This window comes from Jatropha curcas, chromosome 2, assembly GCF_041381405.1.
Source record: "Jatropha curcas cultivar XTBG-Jc1 chromosome 2, XTBG_Jcur_1.0, whole genome shotgun sequence".
NCBI lineage: Eukaryota > Viridiplantae > Streptophyta > Magnoliopsida > Malpighiales > Euphorbiaceae > Jatropha > Jatropha curcas.
Window position 1 is genome coordinate 846,776 of NC_143152.1, and position 24,461 is coordinate 871,236.

General features: G+C 30.3%; 3 protein-coding genes and 2 pseudogenes across 5 annotated transcripts; 2 read left to right on the forward strand and 3 right to left on the reverse strand.

Annotated features, from left to right (window-relative positions):
- The first annotated feature begins 2,139 nt into the window (after positions 1-2,139).
- On the forward strand, positions 2,140-3,971 carry LOC105642264 (Heavy metal transport/detoxification superfamily protein). Its single transcript, XM_012227035.4, has 5 exons — positions 2,140-2,298; positions 2,388-2,526; positions 2,615-2,844; positions 2,929-3,007; positions 3,119-3,971. The coding sequence occupies exons 1-5, from the start codon at positions 2,287-2,289 to the stop codon at positions 3,661-3,663; spliced, it is 1,005 nt and encodes a 334-aa protein (XP_012082425.1). The 5' UTR covers positions 2,140-2,286; the 3' UTR covers positions 3,664-3,971.
- A 5,825-nt stretch (positions 3,972-9,796) lies between these two features.
- Positions 9,797-12,246, reverse strand: LOC105642389 (uncharacterized; annotated as a pseudogene). The gene is made up of 7 exons (XR_016319597.1): positions 12,208-12,246; positions 11,959-12,025; positions 10,901-10,998; positions 10,735-10,790; positions 10,522-10,646; positions 10,357-10,429; positions 9,797-10,256 (listed from the first exon to the last, which is right to left on the reverse strand). The product of XR_016319597.1 is annotated as an uncharacterized LOC105642389 (transcript).
- Positions 12,214-14,568, reverse strand: LOC149497996 (uncharacterized; annotated as a pseudogene).
- On the forward strand, positions 14,422-17,117 carry LOC105642265 (D-tagatose-1,6-bisphosphate aldolase subunit). Of its 2 annotated transcripts, XM_012227036.4 has the most exons (5): positions 14,425-14,827; positions 15,128-15,228; positions 15,546-15,662; positions 15,747-15,848; positions 16,796-17,117. In XM_012227036.4, the coding sequence occupies exons 1-5, from the start codon at positions 14,587-14,589 to the stop codon at positions 16,964-16,966; spliced, it is 732 nt and encodes a 243-aa protein (XP_012082426.1). In that variant the 5' UTR covers positions 14,425-14,586; the 3' UTR covers positions 16,967-17,117. The 2 variants fall into 2 exon arrangements, with proteins under 2 accessions (XP_020538247.1, XP_012082426.1); XM_020682588.3 differs by having other exon boundaries at positions 14,422-14,827; positions 15,546-15,848.
- A 3,173-nt stretch (positions 17,118-20,290) lies between these two features.
- Positions 20,291-22,345, reverse strand: RAX2 (Duplicated homeodomain-like superfamily protein). The gene is made up of 4 exons (XM_012227037.4): positions 22,227-22,345; positions 21,797-22,010; positions 21,515-21,644; positions 20,291-21,159 (listed from the first exon to the last, which is right to left on the reverse strand). Exons 2-4 carry the CDS (start codon positions 21,930-21,932, stop codon positions 20,436-20,438), a joined length of 990 nt encoding a protein of 329 aa, XP_012082427.1. The 5' UTR covers positions 21,933-22,010; positions 22,227-22,345; the 3' UTR covers positions 20,291-20,435.
- Positions 22,346-24,461: the final 2,116 nt, after the last annotated feature.

Here is a 24,461-nt window from a genome sequence, read left to right on the forward strand (position 1 = left end):
AATGTAATATCGAAACAAAATAAGTTTTCACATAGGTATTCAAATTAGTTCATATAAAAATTTTAAATGTATTTATTTGTACATCGAATCTTTTAAAGTGTTTTCACTTAGAAAGTGAAATTTTTGGGTTGAAAGTGAAATTTTTTTAAAATCTACTCCAATGTTTAGAAATTGATTGATCGGTAACGGTACATATATTTGATGTCCAGAAAAAAGATTGCAAAATAATAGAATTATGATTTATACTTCATATTCATATATGATTTTTCACGTTTTTATGGAGCTAAAACATATAATTCTATGTAAATTTTGATTTATAACAAGTACGAAAATACGAAATTATGGTAAATTAGTTAAAAGTTATATGGAATTATAGGGTAAAATTTGAACTCGAATTGTTCAATTTTATAGATTTTTAGAAATGAATTTTATAAAATTTAATGAAATTTATTTACACCAAATTAAGTATTGACTCAATTATTTATATATTGAAATAGTTTCTAAAATTATAAGATTGTAAATTTAAACTCTACTAATTAAATTAACCAAAAAAAGGAATAGTATTGTTCAACGTTAAACTTTAACCTAACCAGTTAAATCTACACGACACTAACCTATAAATGACATATTTAAAAGACAAAAAAACAAGAAAGAAAAAGGAGAAAAAACAAAAAAATTCCTCATGAAATTGTATTTGTCATTGAACTATAAAATATAAATATAAATTTAAAAATTCATAATTCTTTTGTTCTATTAGACAATTTAATTATTATTGTAGTTTTATACAGCTAAATTCTAGTTTAATGATAGAGAGTTGGTAACATGAGCGACAAATTTTGAGCTTTGAAACATCAGAATTTATACCTGGTCATGCTGATTTAACAATGGGTGATTTTTGACATATTAATATATATATATATATGAGATGATAAAAGGTCATTTATTTTTAATTAGAGTCATGAAATGAAATGCCTTCAAAATTCAGTAAGAATGACTTTATTTTTTTATAAATTTATAAAACGCGAATCCAGATTAATCGAATTAATACGTTTCAAATATCATATGATTTCAAAGAATAATATAATTTATGTATTTTGTGAGTTATAAATCGGGTTGGACGTGATGAATAGTTTATGATAAAATATTTAATATTGTCATTATATAATAAGTTTATTTAAATTCACCATCTGAACGCAGAATCAGTCCTATCTCTTGTAAAAAGTATCTAATTTGAAAAAAAAAAAAACTGAAATCTTCAAAAAAACTGTGGGAGCAGTAATCAAAGGCAGCGCATGATATTTCTACAGTTACAATTCCACTTTTCTACATGAGATAGATATGAAATTCCAAATATACCCCCACCATATTACGTGTTAGATTGGAACATCTGCAGGACAGTAATGTCAGTTCAGCTGAGTGGTCACGGTCAATTCAAAGCAATGTGATTTTGCTCTAATGGGGTCGTTTCTATACAGCCATTAGTCCAATCGGACGGCAGTTAACCTCTCACAGTCTAACGCCCGCCTGGCTGACCTCATCACATAACGGGCAGTGGCGGGCCTTATTATATTATATGTATAATAATCAAACATTTTAAAAAATTCATTTTCAACCCCCAGACTTTACGGATTTTTAGCCAATTAAATTTACAAATTTGATAATTTAATCTGAACTTTATTTTTCGATTTTTTTTATATGAAAATTATCACAGATTGCCTCTATTTGAATAATACTTAAACTTTTAGATCAACTTTTAGATCCCTATAGTTACAGATCAGAAAAAAAACTTTATCTAATTACAATAATAAATAATTAAAATTATTTTTTCTATATTTATAATTATAAAAGTTAATCAAAGGGATAATATATTTAAATCATGAATTTCATGAATTTTATTTTTTTATAGATATAATGTAATTTTTTAATAGATTATTATCATTCTTTTTATCTTTTCTAATAAATAATTTATTAATATTCTTAAATTGAAAAATTCTTAAGGTTGAAACAAAATTTAGGATTTCTTTTTTGGTTTATTTGAAAAAAAAAACTATTTTTATTATTATGCACATCTTAGTATGTGATCATGATCACCATAATCTCACACATCCATACGCGACCATACCTTAAATGTAGACATTGACTACCACCTAATTAAATCGCTTTCTTCTTATATATATTCCAGCCTCTCCCTTCCTTTCATTCCTTCAAAAAGAAAACGTAGAAACTTCTCTTGCAGAAGATATACCATTCAGAGAGGTTAGCTAATAGCTATCTAAAAGATAATAAATGGGTGCTGAGGTTAGTAACCTTTTCGTATTTCAAAGCCGATATTTCAATTCAGTGACTGTCGTCTCACTCTCATTTTCCCCTGTTTGTTTTTTGAACAGAAAGAAGCTGCAAAGAGTGAAGGAGAGAAGAAACCCGCCGCCGACAAAGACGATGCCAAAGTCATCTCCGTTTATAAGATGGACATGCATTGCGAGGGCTGTGCTAAGAAAGTTAGACGTGCCGTTAAACATTTGGAAGGTAAATATAATTATCTGAAAGAATTAACGAATTTTGTTTGGATTTTATTTTAAGAGACCAGATTAATTGGATGATTTTGTTGTTGAAGGTGTGGAAACTGTGAAAACAGATTGTGAGGGCAACAAATTGACGGTGACCGGGAAAGTAGACCCGGAGAAAGTCAAGGCGAGGTTGGAGGAGAAAACAAAGAAGAAAGTGGAGATTGTGTCTGCTCCACCGAAGAAAGACGGTGGCGGTGATAAGAAACCTGAAGAGAAATCGGACAAAAAACCGGAGGAGAAAAAGCCTGAAGAGAAGAAACCGTCTCCTCCTAAAGAGGTAATTAATCAAATCAAATCCTCCATTAATGTCGTTAGTCAATTGAGAGCTTAACTTATTTTTGCTTCAATTAAAACGGTGCAGAGTACGGTCGTTTTGAAGATCAGAACCCACTGTGATGGTTGCATTACAAAAATGAAGAAGATCATCTTGAAAATCAAAGGTGCAACTAACGGGCCACCATTATTTAATAATAATAAATATTTATATTTAAATAGTAATGAGATTAATTAGAATCCAAAGCTGACGGCATTCTGACATGGCAAATAAACAGGCGTTAAGAACGTGACGGTGGACGGAGCTAAGGACTTGGTGACGGTAACAGGAACAATGGACGTGAAGGAATTGGCGCCTTATCTAACGGAGAAGCTGAAGAGGAACGTGGAGGTTGTTCCGCCAAAGAAAGAGGAGGAAAAGAAAGAAGGCGGAGGCGAGAAGAAAGATAAAGGAGATGAAAAGAAAGAAGTAGCGAAGCCTGAGAAAAAGGAAGGAGAAGCTAAGGCTGAGAAGAAAGAAGGAGACGGAGGCGCTGCACCTAAGATGGAGGTGAGCAAGATGGAGTACTATCCAGCACCGGCACCGACTCACTGGTTCGATGGAATGTTTGGTCAAAGTTACGCCGTGGAGCCTCATCACGGGTCTTACGCGGTAAATCAAGGCTATTACCCTGTAAATCAAGGGTACCCGATGATGAACCATGGGTACGTACAACAAGGATATGTACAACAGGGGTATGTGATGGAACCAATGTACAACCATCCAATGCATGCTCCGCAGATGTTCAGCGACGAGAATCCCAACTCTTGTTCCGTGATGTGAGCGAAGAGAAGATTTGGTGATGAAACGGTGGAGAATGGACGGCTACCATAATGATGTAAATAAATATAAGTAATAGGGAGAGATAGGTAAATATAAATGGATGGAGACGAGAGACCAGTAAAGTAGAATTTTGTTTAGGTTAGTTGAAAATGAATCTAAGTCTACCCGGCCGGCCGACCGACTAGTAAAGCCGGTTCAGTTGTTTGGCTGTTTTAATCGTTCGGTTGTCAATTAATCATTTCACTAATGAAAAAATTTTTCATACTAATAATACAATATTAATCTAATAAATAAATAATTTATGTGTTGATGCGTTCTATGTGCCATTAATTATTTGTTTAAGAGGTGGTTTAAAGAAGGCCACTTGTAACACTCCTAAATTAAATTAAATTTTGTTGGTTTGGATTGCATTTGGTGGGGACCTACCTATTGTGTTGGTTGTGAAAATACAATTGACAAAAAGTCTGACAACGAACAAGGAAATGGCTTGGCCGACGCCCGACGGTACAACTTTCGCCTATGTAGTACATTAGCTTTTTATTAGTACAAACAAACAAGTAAAAAAATTTTATAAATATTAAATTATTAAATATCATTGAATGACTCCGAAAGCAAACAAATCAAATTTCAAAAATATAAAGTGTTAACAATGTCTAAAAACGAAAACGTTTTTGTGAATGAATTGAATCGGGTACTTCCAGAAAGTTTATAAATGCAGTAATTAAGTTTGATGTTGAAGATGATGGATGCAGGTAAACGCATCCAGCTGGAGTCAGATGGCTGCGATGGAGGGTCTGTAGAGACCTAGAAAGAGTAATCCAATTGAGACTTTTCTTTTGGGAGCTACGAACAAAAACCATTTATGGAGTTGCAATTAGCAGAGACGATGGCGCTGTTGTGTCTGTTTCACATATCAACAGGGTTGATGTGAATAAGGTGGTCCTTTGTGGATGATTGAGAGATATTTCTAAATTTACATGATCTTTTCTAAATCCTCTTTAATTATCTTTTTTTTCAAACTAATTAATATTTACGTCAGTAATATTAATTAAAGTTTAAAATCTTCAACAGCTGCAATTTCATGCAAAAAAAAAAAAAAAAAAAAAACGTTTACATTATCATATATGTACATAAAATAATCCTTGGCCAAAAAGCCAAGAGGCCAATATGTGAACGACCACTCGTTTCCTTTGAAGGCCAGCAGCCGTTTAAATTAAAAAAAAAAAAAAATTTTGTGCTTAAACAATAAAAATGACCTTTTGTAAATTCCAATGGACTTGGAAAATAAATCAAAAATTTGATCTTATTATTACATCATAAATTAAGATTATCATTTTAGAAATTAGTTTTTTTAGATGTCTGAGAGTGAATCTTGATTAGAATATTCTTAAGATAAATTATTTAGAATTGATTATCAAACACCTAATTTATTCTAAAATTTAATTGGACATAAAGAAATATATGGATGGGTTCTTTTTTATTTATTTTAATCAAAAATTTACATCTAAAAATTTTCAAACTCGTGTAAAATTTCGAGTTCGAGTCTCGTCGGTTATAAGAATTTTTATCAATTTGGTAAACCAAATTTAGGTGAAAAAATTTTTGTAAGCTCTTTATTTTATTTAATCTGAATTATATATTAATTATAGTGTTGACCTCTTTCTCTCTCTCTGTAGCTCCATAATCGTTTCTGATTTTATTTTATAAGGAAGAAGAGAATTTAGATTGAACTACTTTTCTTCTTCCAAAGAAGCAACTGAGTTTGAGTTTCAATTTTAAACATAATTTATTTTTCAGATGCAAAAATTAAGGAAACAGAAACAAGTAAAGGTCTCTTGCTCTTTCATCATCACTTTCTTTAAAGATTTAATTAATTAATTAATTAATTAATCATAATTGTATACTAATTCGTTCTATCTAACATTCTGAAATCAGCTTTTATGGTTTATTTAATTTAACCTAATTTGTCTCCCGCAACATTAGAATAGTTGGTTCTGATCATGAAATTTGCAATCTTGAGTAAAACAAGAACAATACTCATGTCTCTTACGCAACGAAACTCATAATGGAATCCATATGGAAGGCCAATCAACCTTGTATATATATATAACGAGCAATTACGACATCCATTTGATGATGATCAAGAGTTCGATTTATTAAAAAAGAATAATTATGAAAATAATAATTATAAATCCTGAAATATATCACTCTTATACAAATTTATCGACATTGCAATTCGAGGGTTTTTTTTAATATAAATACGTAATAGTTCTGAAAAGGACAAATTCGATTTAATTTTGAAATAAAATATAGTTTCGATAAACATATAAGTTGATAAGAAAACATTCAAAATGAAATTAAAATGAAAAAATAAATATCTGGAAGAACAAAACTTTGTCTATTGTGTATGGTGTTGGACACCTATGGAAGATTTTTAGGGTTTACTACGTAATAGAAGAAGATAGTACAAAAGCAAAGACGAAACAGTTGTTTCGAGTAGTACACTGTATATTCCAAAGTACCTCAAAAAACAAAACTCTCCTACCTAATTTCTTTCTCAAGCAAAGCAACAACGTAAATCAGATGATCAATACGACACCAGAAATGATGATTTTTAGTGTTAATTATCTTTAATAACATGTGTTTTGGTTGACCCTTGATTATGACATTATGAACAATAGATTTGCAGGAAAGTGCATCATGACGTGTGTGTTTGTGTATACACGTTGTTAGATTATGGTTGAAAGAGGACATAGACTACTTGGTTGAGCATTCGGTTCAATGGATCAGACCCAACCGGATTTATTCAGATCGATCTGATCAAACATTAATCGAACCAAATCGATTAATTAGATTTTTAGGTCAAACCGAGTATTGCTCACTCCGGTAACAGAAGGACTAATGATTAAGAGGATAACAATCAATTAAAAAAAATTTAGAGTTACAGATTTGTAATTTAGTGCATCATCATGATGCTTTGTTTATCAGAGACATGATTTTTATTATTTTTGGACTATTAAGGTGGATGATTGCGATGGACCGTAAAAAAGAAATTTTGCGCTTAAATTATGTGATTTAACACCTTACATTTCCCTTTCAAATTATTATTTATAATGCTTTTGAAATTTCATGCTTAAAATATATTATTACTATCAAGAAAAATTAACAAAAGACAAATAAATCATATAAAAAAATTAACAAGACAAAAATTAATGAAATGACAATTTAATATTATTCTATATAAATGCAATTCATGTGCAAAATTGAATTTAATTTCATTTCATCAAATAAATTTTAAAAATTATGAATTTTTTAATCGAGAATTTTTCTAAAGAAAGACGAGGCTTTTAAAATAAAGGGATTGAAATTCAACAAATAAATAAATAAATAAATAATTCAAAGAATATTTCTTGTAAATTATATATTGATGTAAGAAATTAAAGATTTTTAAAATATCTTATAGTTTCTTATAAGAAATCAAAACTAATAATAAAATTAGAATTAATTTGGCAGCTGACCAAATATGTGGTTGATTTTTAATTGGAGGCTGATTTTCAAAATTTAAGCAAATATAAAATGCCACCAAAAATGAAATTAATTAATAAAATATCATCTTAAAACTTAATATAAAATCCTCTTATTTGATAATTTTATTTAAGATGAGATCAACATTACAAGAACTGTGGCATCCATATAACTATTACAAGTGGAGTCCACCTCAGCATTTATATATGTCATGACTCACGCCTCAAACAGACCAAATAATATATTTTAATTATATATAAATTTATTTTATTTTATTTATTTGTGTGTAGAAGGCAAAAACTGCATGCTTCTTCTGGGGGAGATTAGTGTAATGAGGTCATGCTTCAATCCAAATTAGCCACCTAGCAACACTCAGACAGCAAACTTAATTTGGATTAATTTGAGATTAAGGCCTAAAAAAACAAAAATAATTAAATATAAAAAAAAATGAAAAAGAGGCTGTGTCCACGCCCGCAATTTCCAATTAATCCACTTATAAATATATACCTAAACAAATTAAATTATATAATTTAGGATAAGCTTCTAGAACTAGCTTATATGATTTTATTGTTTACTAAATAAAATATTTAGTAATAGATTTTAATTTGATATCAACTAAACAAATATGCTTTAATGCTTTATATAATGCAAAATATTGAATTAAAAAATATCTTAAAAATAAATTATTTTTTCTATAATTATGGTCAAAGTGGTTTTAATATTGTAAGGCGGTCGGATTAATCTTTTTACTCATGTGAAGAGAGTTTAAGTCTTCTCGACCACAATAATTTTTATCAATTTAGTAAGTCAAAAGAAGAATTATCCCTATTATATAATTATTATTATTAACTTTATTTGTTGATCTCGAAAAATATATAATTTAAAATCTAATGATTTCATTCGATTAAACATATGTCCGACATTATTTATTAATTACCACTTTTAGAATGCAAAAATTGAAAATGTTATTAATCCAATTCTAGAAATTGAAACTTGATGCCTATAAGAGCACAAACACACTAAAGTTCTTATTAAATGTCTAATGGGTTTTGAATTTGATGGTTAGGTAGCCAGCCACCTTGTTAGTTGTGGTTTGGGTTTGGGGTTGCCTAAAATGGGAATTAAGATTAATTTAGAAATGGAGAATGGAATTAATTTGTCAGCATCATATTATATTATGGAGACAAGAAATTAGGAAGAGGAAGGTGAGTCATTCATGATTCATGAATCAGAGTCTCGTTCTCTGACTCAGCTATGACTATGACTCTTTGACAATTCTTCATTCCCCCTTTCTAAAATTGGACCCATTAATAAAAACTCATCAAGTTATCCATTTTTTTATTACTTTTTAAATATAATAATCTTTTTAAAATTATAAATAAATTATATTTTCGAATCCTAAAATTAGTGTATTTTAAATTTACGGACAATCTATCTATTCTTCTAAAATTAAAAATTTTAATAATATTATACACTTTTTCACATTAATTTAATAAGCGATTAATAATTTTCATATTTTTATGTAAAATTAAAATATTTAATAGACATATTTTTGTAAATAGAAATTTTCAATGATTCAAAATAAAATTTGATACTTCCACCAAAATTTTTCATAAAAATTATGTAAAGCATGCCATGGTGATGATGGTGATGGTGATAAACTCATGTATGGCATGGAGGTTTTGTGCTATGAACATAAGATAATGATGATGGATAATCCAATTTTGCGGGTTTGAAAAGAGTTGAGATTTAGGATCTTTCCGGTGGGGGAGATGGAATATTTTGTGAGCCAACAGACATGACGGTGACCCATTGGTTAGTGAGTCCCATCCACGTCAGCTACACATGGAGCCGTGTTGGAGTTTAAATTTACACGCTAGTCGCTGGTCTTTCTTCCAATCTTTTTTTTTTTTTTTTTTTTTTTTTGGGCTTTTGGCATTTTGTTCATTCAAATACGTCTCTCTCTCTCTGTCAAGCCCATTGGCCAAACCCATGTCCTCTTACCGGTCGACATGATTTTTTCATTTTTTATTATTGACCAAATTAAAGATTTGCCTCCTAATTATGCCCCCACCTTTGACTAATTTCAGAAGTAATAATTACTTTAATTAGCTTATACTTTTAGAAATTTCTAATTTCAAATTATTCATGGAAAGACTTATGGGTCGAAATAAACAACGACCTACGCAACAAAATAGTTTTTCTCAAACTCGAAATCAACAAGATAGCTCGTAACTTATTAAATAGGATTGAATTTTTTTTATTGTTGTACTCACTCTTTGAAAAAATATCTAATCTCATAGTTTGAAATTTTGAATTTTGCAAGTAAATAAATAATTATTTGAAAAAAAAAAAAGGAAAAAAGACTTGTTCTTTTGAAGGCACTCGTGCAAATACTTGTCTTGTTTATTATTATTATTGTCTGTAAAAATTGTAATTATATTATTAATGTAAATGAAAACGTGGGTTTGAATTTTGAATGTTGGAGGTTTGAAATTTTTGGCTGCACCATTCTAACCGATAGAACATGTTTTTGACATTGTTAAGATGGATAAGATTTAAAACACTGAATCTAGATTTTTTATTTATTTATTTTGTATTTATTATTAGATAATAAATAATTAAATATGGTAGGGATATATCATACATAAATTTCTCTCCTTCATCCAAACTGTAGTGTTACCTTATGGATGTTTGAGCGGAGACTGTCATACAATTGTGTCATCCACAGCTACAAGCTTATAATCATATGCCTGTTTTTGATTAGGGTGAATTGTCATACAAAAGTTGCAACTTCATCGGCAACATGGATCGATCTACTGGTTTGTAATTTCTTCTTTTTTTTTTTTTTCACAATTCTGTTTTGAACATTTTTATTAACATGAATTATTATCCAGAAAGAATATACAGGATAAGCCAAAAAACTAAATCAGGAAAGAATTTTGTAAGTGTCTGGTCCATGATTAGTAACTGAGACCAAGTTGAAGTCCTAGAGCAGCATGTAGAAGAAAGAGTGTCATAATACTACTTCCCAAGATCCCATGAACGTTTCGCAATCCGGGATTTCCCTGCACATGATTAAATCAAGATTGTAAATTAAGAAATTCAAGAATCTGCACAGACTAAATGAAACAATAAAAGATTATTAGCAATTACTTCAGTTGTTACCTCAAAGAGTGCTGGTAAAATTGTCTGTATGGTCAACAGAGCATGGCCTATAAAACCAGTAACAGCATGTGGACTGCATAAATACAGAAATATAAAGATTAGCATTCTGTCGAATAATAAAAATGTAAGGTGAATGAAAATCCAAGTAGATATAGATTTAAGTACCTCTCAAAAATTGGTTTATCTGAAGTGAGTAAAGATGTTATTCCACCAGTTGCTCCAAGAGCAAAGAAGAAAAACATGCCACCTAGAAGCTTTGGGTGCAAGTCTTTAGCCTTGGCCTTCACCTCCTGAATCATACCATATCAAGGTATCAGGAAGATATATATATATATATATATAGGTTTGGTCGCAAGTAAAACATTTTGCTCAGCTTACCACATCATCAGAAAAACGAATTTGAAATCCCAAGAAATTGAAAAGAGGACAACAGCCTAATAAGCACCGGAAAGTATTATGAACAGCAATACTTGAAACAAGAAACTGAAAGTAACGTATGTGGCAATGGCCAATGAAGAAGCAAGATCAAAAGAGTAAATTATACCATGTTTCCAGGATGACCCCAATGCACAAGCCAATCGCGAAGATTCCATGATTTTACAAGCTCCACGAAAGGCCCAAAGAGAGATCTCACAGTACCAGCTGATATTCACATATTTAAAATTCTTGAGTACTAAAAAAATGAAAGGAAGGCATAAAGTAGATAGCAACTTGAGGTGAAGATAGAATAACTAAGTATATGCTTGTCATCCAACAATGGCAATCAATGCTTTCGGAGCAGAATGGTGCTGTATTAACTCATATTAAACACCAAAATACCAGAAGGACTACTGAATTTACCGGATTTCATCTTTGTAGGAACACACGTATCGCACTCCATTTGTGGGACACAGATAGATTCCGAAGGTTTGTTCTTGAAAATGGAAAGCATTTTTAGTCCCAGCTGATTTCAGAGCATACAAAAACGTTGTACTGTACGTATTATATCCCACAATTTATATTCACAAAAGTTAAAAAAATTTATGACCACCAACTTTTCTCCTGCTCTGTTAAATTTTCTGTATTTATTTCAGATAAATTTTGCATGGTGATATCTTAAAAGCTATGGATATAGTTGCTGAACTTACTTTCACTTGACATTCCATCACTTGCTTTTGTGTAAACCAACTTAAGCAACCTTTCTTCTCTTTCTTCAAACAGAAATCTATACTTGACAAGATTTTCCTGTGCTTTCCAAATTATGTGTCAATTCTCCATTAAACCAAATACTCTGTAGGATTATACCAAACACCTTATTCCCATCCAAACCCAAACACTGAATACCCAAAGAATTTTTTTTTTCTAATCAACCATTCCCGATTAAGCCACATCCTTAATAATTAATGCTCTAAAGAAACATCCTTTACAATTCTCCATCATGCATTCAAAAGTATTATAATAATGAAAAAATAACATCCGCAATAAATAAAAGATAGAAATTAGTAAAACTTCAAACCAAGTTAACAGAATATGAAGCTTTCACCTTGCAATTTAGTAATAAATCCCTGAAATAAATAATAAAAGCCATAAATAATACAAAAATGTACATGAATCAAATTTTACCTCCAGGAAGAGCAGCCACGAGAAGCAATGGCAATGGGCTAAAAGAATACAAAAATGTCTCTTCAGGCTCCACATTAATAATACAAGATTATTCCATCAACTAGCATTCACATGATAACTGGGTTGATGCCAATGTCACTTCTTGGTTAGACACTGGTGGAGTCAATATCAAGTTAGTAACATTTCGATTATGAACTGTGCATAGGAGAGAGGCATTCTTCAAGAAGTGAAGTAGAACAAGGAAGTGACAGAGGTGGAAACTAAGAACAAAAGCAGAAGCTTTTCCATTATGGATGGAAGGGAAACCAGAGCTTTGCAATGTTGTAATATAAATTTTCAGTTTTGCAAGAAATTAGTAGTCCTCTAATGCATTCAGGGAAAAAAAAAAAAGAAATCATATACATAATTTATTTATAGAACGCAATTAAATGAAGCTCAAAATCACTAAATTACATGTTTCCACTTGGACCCTTGAGTATCATGCTCCATTGGAAGGTAGAATCTACTGCTGCAGTTGCACATGGCAGCTTCATTGTAAAACTGTCATCTTCTAAATTAAAAATATGATAATGTCTCTCTTCATCCTCCAAAAAGTAAATTGAATTTGATTCGACTCCGAATTGCGAATTATAGCATGACCCCATGATAGAAAAATAGTTGATTCTCCACTATCGTCGATCAATACCCAATATTTGATTGAAGAATCAAATCGAAAACCATGTACATCATTACAATTTAATGAACAATACAATTCGTGTACCAATAATAGCTCATCACAACACTCAACCAAAGCAGGTCTATAACCACAGACTAATGATTGAAATGGACATGTGGTATTGAAGTCCTCCTCTAGCACTTGGAACTCAAATTTAGAATCCTGAACAGTAATAGCAATAGTACGATAATTTCCTACTTGACCATATAACTTTCCTTTAAAAGTCGCAAATGAATGTACTGTAAACCAATTGTCTTCAAACTCTTTTTTGATAAATTTATATTCGCCTGGTTGACAAAACAAAATATGCCTTTTCTCATGATCAATGATAAATAAATAACAATTGGCGACAAACACAAATATGAAAAACAATTGGATGAATAATCTTCAATGGGTGGAAGATGAATTCTCTCATAGGTGGAAGACGAATAATCTTTAATGGCATTAAAACGAGCAGTAGTTTGTAAATTTTATCATCCTTTTGCTAGAAATACCTACCAGATGGTTTCTCAGAATTATCAGGAGTTACTATTCGTTTTGTGAAATCTGGATGGCTACTTCTATCTCGATTAAATCAGTTACACAGTCAGTTTTTCTTCAATCCATTTACACAGTAAGGCTGTTTATGACTTTCAATAGGTAGTGCTCTCAAATTTTCAAATTTGAAATAAGTACTCTCTGACTCTCTAGAATCAAATGAATAATTTATTTATTTTATTTATTTGAAATAAGCCCTCATATATTTTTTTTTTGTTCAATTTCAATCCCTTAATTTTAAAAGATTCGTCTTTATTAGAAAAATTTCTCCATTAAAGACTTTCATAATTTTAAAATTTTGTCTAATTGGATATTTAGGAATTATGACTCGATTTTTAGAAAATTCATTCATTGAAAGTTGAAAGGTAATTATTTGAATGTTCTAATCACTTTAAATTCATTTGTTCGTGCGAGCGTTTATACAATAATATTTATAATCGCATTTATATTAACATTTAACATGATGAAATTAAAAGTCTTAAGTTATATTCAAATGTAGTTCAATAAATCATTAAACCATTATGTAATTTACAATTTATAAATTTAAATTTTAATACTTATATCATTCAAAACTTAAAATTCAGCCATTAAATTTTCAATAAACGTTGAATAAATTATTCAACGTTTATTGAAAATTTGATGGCTGAATTGTATATGTTGCATGATATAAGTATTAAAATTCATAAATTGTGAATTATATAATGGTTAATGATTTATTGAGTTACATTTAAATATAAGTTAAAAATTTTAATTTTATAATTTTCAGTGTTAATATAATTGTGATTATATTAATAAAATGTTAGTCGGAGTGGTAAACGAGCTCTAATCTGATAAGGGTGAGAATACACATTTACGCTACACGACTTGAGAGGTGTAGAATTCATTATTTCATTTATTTTCAACTTTTAACTTTCATTTTAATTTTAATTTTATGATTTTTAATCAATAAATAGTATTAATTTTGATTTTACCTTTTTTTTTTTTTTTGAATCTCCCATTCCATCTCATTCCATTCATTGAAATTTTGCTCTCATATACAGCTACGACTAGCAGTTTTGATTCATTAAAGCTGAGTTGGGGGTAAATTTTTACTGTCGTTCAGATATTGATAGATACGACAAAGCTGCCCATTTCCATTTTCCAACTTTCGAACTTGGATTCCACGCCGCGAATTTTTAGTTTTACTACAACAAAACGCGTCGTTCAGCTACTTATCCATCGTCCACATATGATATGTGGCGTCAAAATTCTCTCTTCTCTCTTTCCTTCCTTTCCCTCTCACTAATAACCCTTTACAGTTTCTCCAGATTCCTAATTCCCTCCCTCTCTTTCTCTGATTTTCCCTCCGACAGAATCATTTCCTTCGTCTCTGTCCAATGGCGGAAACCTCTGCCCTCTACTTCAAACGCTTCTCTCCAATTCCTTCCGTTTCTCGCTCAAGGGATTCAAATTCCTTCCTCTCCACATCACCTCTTTCTTTTCCCTTTCCTTCTAAATTCTCCAAGTCCTTTTCTCGCTCTTATCGCTCCCTTCACTTTACCTCCAAAGCTTCCGATTCCGGTAACTTCCTCGGCGACGATTTTCTCGGTTCTTTCCCCTGGTCCGATGGCGATAACGGTAACGCCTTCTTTGTTTCGTTATCTTGTTAGTTTATTTAGCTCTAATTTTGATATTTTATATTTGATTCTCGAGAATTTATTGGAATTAGAGAGGGAAATTGATATAAGACTGTAGAACTTTAGATAATTTATCTTTTTACATAGTGCAGAGAATCAATTGAAATATATTCTATATTAGTATCTTGCTTAAACTTTGTCAAAATGGTTTTTCATTTAATTGAATTGTATATACAGTATTAGTTGAAACTTTGTAAATTTTCCCTTTTAAATTGATGGTCTATGGTCAATGCATTTGCAGCGATTGAATGGATTCAGGAGGAGAAAGTTACACTGTTCACAGCTGATGGGCTTATTCAGATTGGAGGTTCTGTGGTTCCTCGACTAGTCAGTTCTTCAGATGTACGCCGTTTGATCTCGCTGACCCTTCTCTCTTATTCTTCTTTTGGTTTGAAACTCTGGTCTTTTGAAGCTTCATTTTTTATTTGGGAATTTGGTTGTTTTAATGACGTTTTGATATCTTATCATGTTTCTAAAATCCCAATTTTTGTTCCACTCGTTTTCTTATGTGTATTTTTCTCTCATTTGAAAAAGCGACGGAGAAATGCTATTTCAGTGCCCACATTACAGATTTGCCGTTTCTGTTGCTCATTCCTTAAGTGATCACGGGTATCTGCCATTACTTTGGTTTACTAAAAGAAATATGCATTTCTTAACAGAAGAAGCAAGGTAGGTCAAACACTACGCAGAGGTTTCAACGTTATCAAGAGAGTGATTATATGGACCCACAGCAGGGCTTATGTTTGGGAGCACTCTTTGATATTGCCGCTACAAATGTAAGCCATGCTTTTGCTGTTATTTTGGAAGAGACTGTGTGGATTCTTCTCCGATATCTTATGTATGGGATTTGGTCATTTCAGGGACTTGATACGGGCAGAAGGCTCTGTATATTTGGGTTTTGTCGTTCAATTGAGATGCTAAGTGATGTTGTGGAAGACACTGTCTTAGAGCATGGTGGGGAGGTATGCCACAGCAGAATATAGCTTTAACAATAATTTATTTTTGATTTATATTGAGGATGTTAAAGTGCAATACTAATTTTTGCCTGCCATTCCTATCTATATTGATAAGTTATCAAAATTGAGGAAATGAATAAATTATATATGTTATTGTTAAAATCATCTTGTGGTTTGTGGTGCAAAAGAAGCCCAATGTTGCTCGATAATGCAGGTTAAGAATCAAGAAGCAACTTTAAATGCTCAATGAAGCTGCATCTTTGATCTTTTGGCTTTTGAATTCATATCAAAATGAAACTAATCATTTTTCATGAATGTTATTTATATTATATATATATAATAATTTCTAGTCCGGATGTGATCCTGTCTTCATCAGTTTTTCGCTTTTGTTGTCTGAGGAAAGTATGATTTATTGTTTTTTGAGAATTAAACTGGACTTTATGTTGACTGAAGAATTTGAAAATTATGTTTGTAAGATTGTGTTGGCTTCTTGATTGCTTGCTTTGGTTCTGATTTACTTTCTATAATAAATTAGTCATATCATTCGTTAAATGAATGAAAATATCAGATTTGAAGTTATTTTAAATTTTAACAAATTTTATTAACTTTTGGAGGGCTGTTTCCTGTGTGTAATTTCTGAAATTGCAAATATGGTAGTGATGCAACATGTGAAATGCACCTAATTCACTGTTGGACATTTATCTGTGAGTTTCCCAAGCAACATAACCATCCTTTCTCATTGTTTTTAAGTTTCAAAATAATGAATTATCTAGGTGAAAGGGAAGTAGTAATTCTCTTTTGATAGATCAACTTCCTCCTTAATCTCAGCATACCTTCTCAAATGATTACGTATATATATGTTAGCATAATTTTAGAGCACCATTAAATATCTGGTAGTTTTGTTTGTGTGGATTAGACATAACCTAAGATAGACTGAATGCTCGTTTTTTCAGATTGTCGCTGCAGAGAAGGCAATCAAAGGGGGTTTACATGAAAAGCTAACCATGACTGTAGCAGTACCATATCTTTGGGGGGTTCCTCCAGCTTCAGAAACACTTCGCCTTGCTGTTCGGAGTGGTGGAGGGATTGTAGAGAAAGTTTATTGGCAATGGGATTTTTTGTAAATGATGTATCAAAATCCTTCTAACCGTCAATATTTGTGCATTCTGTATATATAATTGGTCTGTTTATATGTACAAATTCATGATGTTGTATCATTCATGTCTAATGACAAATTGACAAATTCAATGTTAATATCTAATCTATTTTTTTCAATTTCATGCGTCAGTTACCGTGTTAACCTTAATTTTATTGCCTGAACATGGGGTTATTTTGGATAATTTGATTTTAGTTATTCATTAATGGCTAACAATATACTCGTTCATGGCTCTGGCATTTTTTTGAATAATACCAAAATTTTCAAATATCTGGCTTGTCTGACTCATAATTTTCTTCAGCTCGGCTCGTGAATGAACAGATCCAGCTACTAATAATTGCTGAAGATGAGAAGAGAGGTGCAGGGGTTTAAACTTCTGAACCTCTTGCCTTTTATGAAGGATTAAACTCTTAACCTTCTTCCAAGATTCTATTTATGTAATCATCTTTCTTGATATGTCGACATATATTTCTACACTATAACTGAGAGTTCTGCATTATGAGATATTACTAACCAATTAGAATTCACAGTGGAAATTTGTGAATATGCATGTTATTTACTAGTTCAACCATAATGTCAAACATTTCTGCTTTCTTGAGATCAGGATTGCTTTTTCCTATGAATTCTTGTTGATGATTAGTATATGAATTGAATAGAATTATTTCATCCATTCTTGCTATTTCAGTTTCCTTCCCTTTTAAGTTGTAATTCTCATCATTGCAATTCTACTTTTTTGTCATTTCAACAGTTCCCAATTGGAAATCTAAGACTTAAAGAGCTGCCGTATTAAACTCAGAAACGTCCTTTATTTGACCAAAAACAGCTATACTTTCTTTGCCTTGGAACAAATACATTGCCTACTGTTGAATCCAAGTTCCGTAGAATAAGCTTCATTTCCTTTTTCTTCGTCTTTCGGTATTCTTCTTCTTCTTTTTATTCTTTTTTTTTTTTTTTGTTGGCTGAACAAGCTTGTTAATGTGCTTCAGCTTAAATAAAATAAATAATTGACTAGAATAAATAGTTCGACACTCTTTTTTTTAAGTGATTCGATCCTCAAATGAAATAAATATGCAGGAATACTTTATTTTTGGTGAGGCAACCCGACACGAGCAGAGATTTAATTATAGTCCAGTAGATTATGAATACTTATAATAGTACTAAAAAAGAGCAAATAAATGAAAAACAAATTTATGAATCGTAAACCACGCTAATCATAACCTTTAGCTGATTTTTATAAATTCATTGAAAGCGAAATTTACAAAGTTAATTGGTCCCACTTGTGGGTAAAATCACCTTTTTCATTCCTTCTATCAATTTTTCTCTTCTTGGAAAATTGATTTTTTATTTTCTTTTTAATTTGCTGTTGGAAAAGTTCATGCTACCTTTCTCATTTGATTTTCTTTATAATAAAGTTCTCTTGCTTCTTTACTGTGCTAAGAAGAAAAGGGAACTCTAGTGATGAATTTATTTTTAATGACAGTCAAGAAATTCACCATAAGTAAAAGATATTGCTTGAAATACATTGCATATGTGAGGTTTTTTTTACCTATAAAAACTAATTTTTAAAACTCTTTTGTAATGGTAAAAAAATTATTTCCAAAGTTTAAATAATTTGCATGAGAAAAATAGAAAATTTCTATCCTATTGCCATTCTCATATTTTTATTAGAAATTAAAAAGTAAAAGGACTTAAAATAATTAAAAGCTTAATACTGTTTGTTTAGGTGAGACTATCTATTGTCCAAAATGTAATTAAAAAATTTGTTGGTGCCAAACATTTAATTTTGACTTTTGCATTCCACTAGAAAAGACATTCCTAGAAAATCCTTCCCAATAGCTTAAAGACAAACATGATTTTGAAATCTTTTATATAATGCCTATAGCTGGCAATTAAACTAATCTTTTTTTAACTCAACATACAAACAAAAATGGTGAAGAGGTCAATGCATTTTTTTCATCTTTCAATATTGCTTTCTGCTTTTCTCTTGGAATAACGTAATAAAATACTCAATTTTTATCTAATCTAAAACACCAAAATCCATGCCGACCAATAAATAATATTACACCTTTCTTTTTTTTTAATAACGTAAAAATGTTAAAAACTATTTAAAAAGTTGTTAGATAACATAATGTTTGGACTGACTTTTAAAAGTTAGAATAACGTTTTGAAAAAAGTTAACTCATATAATATTTAGCTCTGCTTACCTCATTTTCTTTTTTTCTTTTATTTTTAAAATCTTTGTTCCCTCCAAATTGAATTTGTTTACCATTAATTAATTTTGTAATCAAAACTTTAATTTGATTATTTTTCTTGCCCCTCAATATACACTCACAAGTCATAATCAAAAGGTCTTCAATAATTGAAACATGGTTTCCATGTGTCATCTTATTTATCATCAGGCATTATTATTATTATATACATTTGAATAATATTGCCACCTCTCTATGCAGCCTAAATTGAAAATTACACATTTTTTTAGTAATGTTTAATTTTTAGTGCTACAATTAATAGACATAATCTAATTAATTGGTCTCTCTCTCCCACCCATGATATAAAAAATAAATATCTCCACATGAAACTAGTCAGGCTTATATATATAGATGATGTCAATTTTTGGCTTCATGCCTGCCAACCTTACATTGTTTAATTTTATGTTATATTTTTAATTTTTATACTAACTTATATATATTAGTACTTGTTTAAGAAGACTGAGATTAGCATCAAGTCTTTATTAAATATTTCAAGATGGTATCAACCAATCTTCAAGGATATTACCTTGTGCTAATGCCATTGACTATATTCAAATTTTCATTTTTTATCAAAAAAAAAAAATCCCAAAAAAAAAAAAAAATTGAGTCCCTATTTAATTTAAAAACATGAAATTTCCCCAGAAAAAAATTTTAAAAAAACAATGATGTTTGACCTGATATCTAACATTTGTTCTTGAACTTTGTCCGTAAATAATTTTTTAAGTAATTTTTAACGTTCTTTTTGGGTATTGGTGATCTAAAATTTATATTAACTTTTAAACATTGAAATGATATTTTATAAAATGCTAATCGGTGATCACTGTAAAAACAATTAATTTTGCGGAATAAATTTTTAAATTAGAATGGTAACTAATTAAATTTCTCTAGTTTCCATGACAGTTGTTTCTGATTGTTGCAGTTAATTGTACTAAGTACTTACACAAACATGCAAACACCATTTCCCAAAAAGAGATGCACAAAGAAAAGCTTTTACCATGTACTGTCAAAAGAAAAATTAAAAAATGGGAAAACACCAAATCCCATTCCAACAAAATCTGAAAAAACTTTCAATAAAAGTTTTCAATTCAAAATCTACCATAATATATATATTATATATCACATCCCTTCTTTCTTTCTTTCTTTTACCACTTCAAATCTTTGTGATTTTACTCACTCTCACAGTCAGCATCAGTAGTAGTACATGACCCTTTCCTCTGTCTTGTTTTCTTCAAACAAAAAGTTGTTACAAATGCTACTACTACCACTACTAATTAGCTGCTTAATCTCTTCTAATCCATAATCCATAATTGTATTTGCATTTCCCCCCCATAAACCATTTTGCTTCTCCCACCACCCACCACCACCACCACCACCACCAGGCAGTAATAACTTCTGGCTCTCTTCAACCCCATTATATAAATAACTTTGAAAACCCATTTCTTCATTATTACTTGCACCGCCATGGCTCCCATCAGAAGAACTGCAGCTAGCTTCACCTCCAAACATTAAAAGAGAACTTTCTTTCACTTGACTATAGTTTTGCATACCACCAAAAAGGCTTTCTTGGGTTTGGAGCATATTTGCAGGAATATTATTATTGTTGCCCAAAGGACTTGAAAATGGAAAAAGGGGTTGATCAGAACTGAAAGACCTAGCTAGGGTATATGGCGATGATGATGATGATGATGATAGTGCAGTAGATGGTGATGATGGTAATGAAGAATTAGGTTGAAGAAGAGAAGAGAAACTGGTTGTAGTAATTAAGTGGTGGGGTAATTTTCTGGAAGAAACAGGATGATTATTATGGTTATGAATAATAATACCCATAAGTTTCTTCTTCAGTTTAGTGTTCCAGTAGTTCTTGATATCATTATCAGTCCTGCCTGGCAACTGAGCTGCTATTATTGACCATCTGCAATATATAAATTATTCGTTAATTTCTCATCTTCAAAAGATATCTAAGCTTATATATGATCAAGTTTTATCATGCATGCATATAATTATTATACTTAGCTAAATTCAGAATATTCTATAAACATCTGAGTTTTACTTTAAATGTCACTTTTTTGCCTAAAAGGAAAATCATTACCAAAAAGTTTTAATGGATTTGCTTTTCTTGTTAAAGTAGATGGATATGGCGAAGCAGTACTATAGTATATTAGAAAAAAATAGTTAAAGAAATAAAAATTCTAGTTTTTCTCCATAAAAGGTATAAACAAGGGGACAAAAAAACTAAATATATGGAGAAGAAATGGAAATATATATACCTGCTTCCAATGTTGGCGTAGAGAGTACAGATTATTCTATCTTCATCATCGGAGAAATCTCCATGTTTGATGTTTGGTCTGAGATAGTTAAGCCACCTTAATCTACAGCTTTTTCCACATCGTTTAAGACCTGAAACAAACATCCATAAAAATTCAAGAAATTGCAAACAAAACATAAACAGGACTGAAAGGAAAATACCAAGAAAATACTTCAAAACCTTAATTAATTAACAATCTCCCTTAAAACCCACCAACAAGATTTAGAAAAAGAAAAATAATTACCAGCCTTTTGTGGAAGAGAAATCCAATTCCCTCCAGTTCCATGTTTCTCTATATATTCTTTAAGCTTTGCATCTTCTTCTGGTGCCCATGGCCCTTTCTTCACATTAGCCTTATCACAACATGGAGCTCTACCCATCTCTCTTCTTCTCTCAAAGCTTCCACTTTGAAACTTGAAGGTTGTGACTGTGAGAGGAGACTTGTGGGTTTTTGTACACTAGCAAGAAGAAGAAGAGGAGATTATATCAATAATATTTTATTATTATTATTGTTGAAGGAGAAAAGAAGAGATATATATAGAGAAGTCAAAAGAACAGGCTTCTCCAATTTTCAATCATAAGTTTTCTAAACCTTCAATCTATTGATTAGCCAACAGAACTTTCCATCATAAAAAAAAAAAAAAAATCAGAAAATAGGGTTCTTCTATGGCTACCCTTTTAAATTTACTCAGCCTTTCTCTTTCTTTCTTTAACTTCAGTCATTCAAGAATCCAAAGTCTGCTCAAGTAATGAGATACAATATAAGAAAGTGAAAATGATAGCCTATTGCTTTCTTGTCCAAATTATAGGCCAAGTCATAGGGTAAGGTTCGTAAATTAAATAATCATATAGCCTGTCTATTGATTGAATGCATGTATATTATGAATTTATACGTATAATTACTAATACACGCAATGTATTATAAACCCATATGCTTTTTAGTTTTTAGCACTACATGTGTGTGTGTGTCTGTGTGTCTATATATATATATATATATATATATATATATATATATTAAGTTAAACTAATTCAACTGTCAATGGTTTTGTTTTTTTAATGATTATGAAGAGGATGAGATCTGATGAAAAGGGCTGATATTGGATTTCGTTTTCTTATTTATAATTTTTTTTCCCTAAATATACTCATTGAAATTGAATAAATCAACAATGTTAAGATTTAAAAATCTCACATCCAATTCAAATAATTAGAGTAAAAGATATTAAAGTTTAATATGAGATTTGGGTCTAATCATCTATTTGTTTAATTGAATTCTTATAATTATTCAAAGTGGATTTAATTAGTTTCACTCTTACTATTAGTTTAATTTAGTGAATATTATACTAAGTGGAAGGATATTCTCCTATTGTCTCGTTCATGATGTTCTTTCAATCCTTTGAACCTCCTATAAATAAAAATAAAAATAAAAAATAAAATAGACATAAAACTCAAGATCATATTTAAATTTAATTACGTATTAATTAGACTTTTGAGTTGTATTAGTCAAAAATAAGATCGTTTAGTTTAGGATTACAGATAAAATTTAGTTGGAAGTCTAGAATAGATAAGTAGCAAAATCAATTTTGAACTAGTTGTTCCTGCCTTGAAGCTCATAAATAATGCATTTTCATAAGACATGTTTCATAATTTTGTAGCAAGCCAATAGAAAACTATGATTTTAGGGTTTAACATCACTTTCAAATTTAAAGTAAATATGACAATTAGCTAGTGTTAAATCAACTTGGAATTGGGTAGATAAGCTTTTGGACTAAATAACACCTTGGTTAATTGGATTCCATTATCTTAAGAATTAACTATTTTTATTCAAAAAAAAAAAAAACAATTAACTAATTATTTTAAAAGAATTAAATTCATTTTATTCTATATATAATATTGCACCGACGAGAAAAATAAATCGAACTAAGTATGAAAGCAAAACCACATCAGTCAGTTCGATACATAATAATTTAGTAAAAGTGTTCAATTTTATTCAGAAAATAAATATTTTAAAATAATTGAAACAAATACCGAAAATCAAAATTATAAAAAATTAAAAGCCGTACAAAAACTAAAGGTAATTCGATTTGATTCGATTTTTTATTTTATTTTTATTTTATTTCCAAAATTTGCTCCCCCTTATCTATCTCTACTATACCACAATTTCCCACTTCAAACACCGCTAATTAATCAGAATAGAGTTAATTTGTTTGAGAGTTTGGCAGACTTGAGGTAGACTAGTCACTTGTAAAATCAAAATTGAAAGATTGATTAGATTGTTTTGCTCCCATAATTCAAATTCTCATTAATTAGTCATTACTCATAAACTATTTTTAATGTGATCAATTTGAGATAGTCCACAAAGTTAGCTAAGCAAAGGGATGAAATTGCAAAATATTGGAATCTACTTCATAAATAGTATAATTAATTAATATGTGGATCCAAAATCAAAAATTAAAGTCCTTCCCTAGGCTAAAATACATTGAAAAATATCAAAAATTGACCAATGAATGAGATCCAACTTTTGTTCCTTGTAGCTAAAAAGACTAATCAAAAGACTGTCCAATCAAATCTCACCTCATCATGGGGATCACCTGTAAAAACCATTGGCTATTTTTGTGTAATTGCACTCCAAATTTTATAAAAAAAATAAAAAAAAAAGTGAAAGAAAAAAAAAATTATTAAGATGGATAACTACAAACATATTAGTCCGATTCGTATTGGGAAATTTTTTTTTAAGTTCCTGAGATTTGACTAATTAATTACTTGATCAAACTAATTACAGAGCCAAGAAAAAGACAGAAGTTCAAAAATTTTACAACAAAGGGTCAACTTGTCAGGATGTAATGATCATGTAACTATTGGCAAATAGGGCAATCACATGCTCACATTAATAAATATAGTCAAGTGCATAC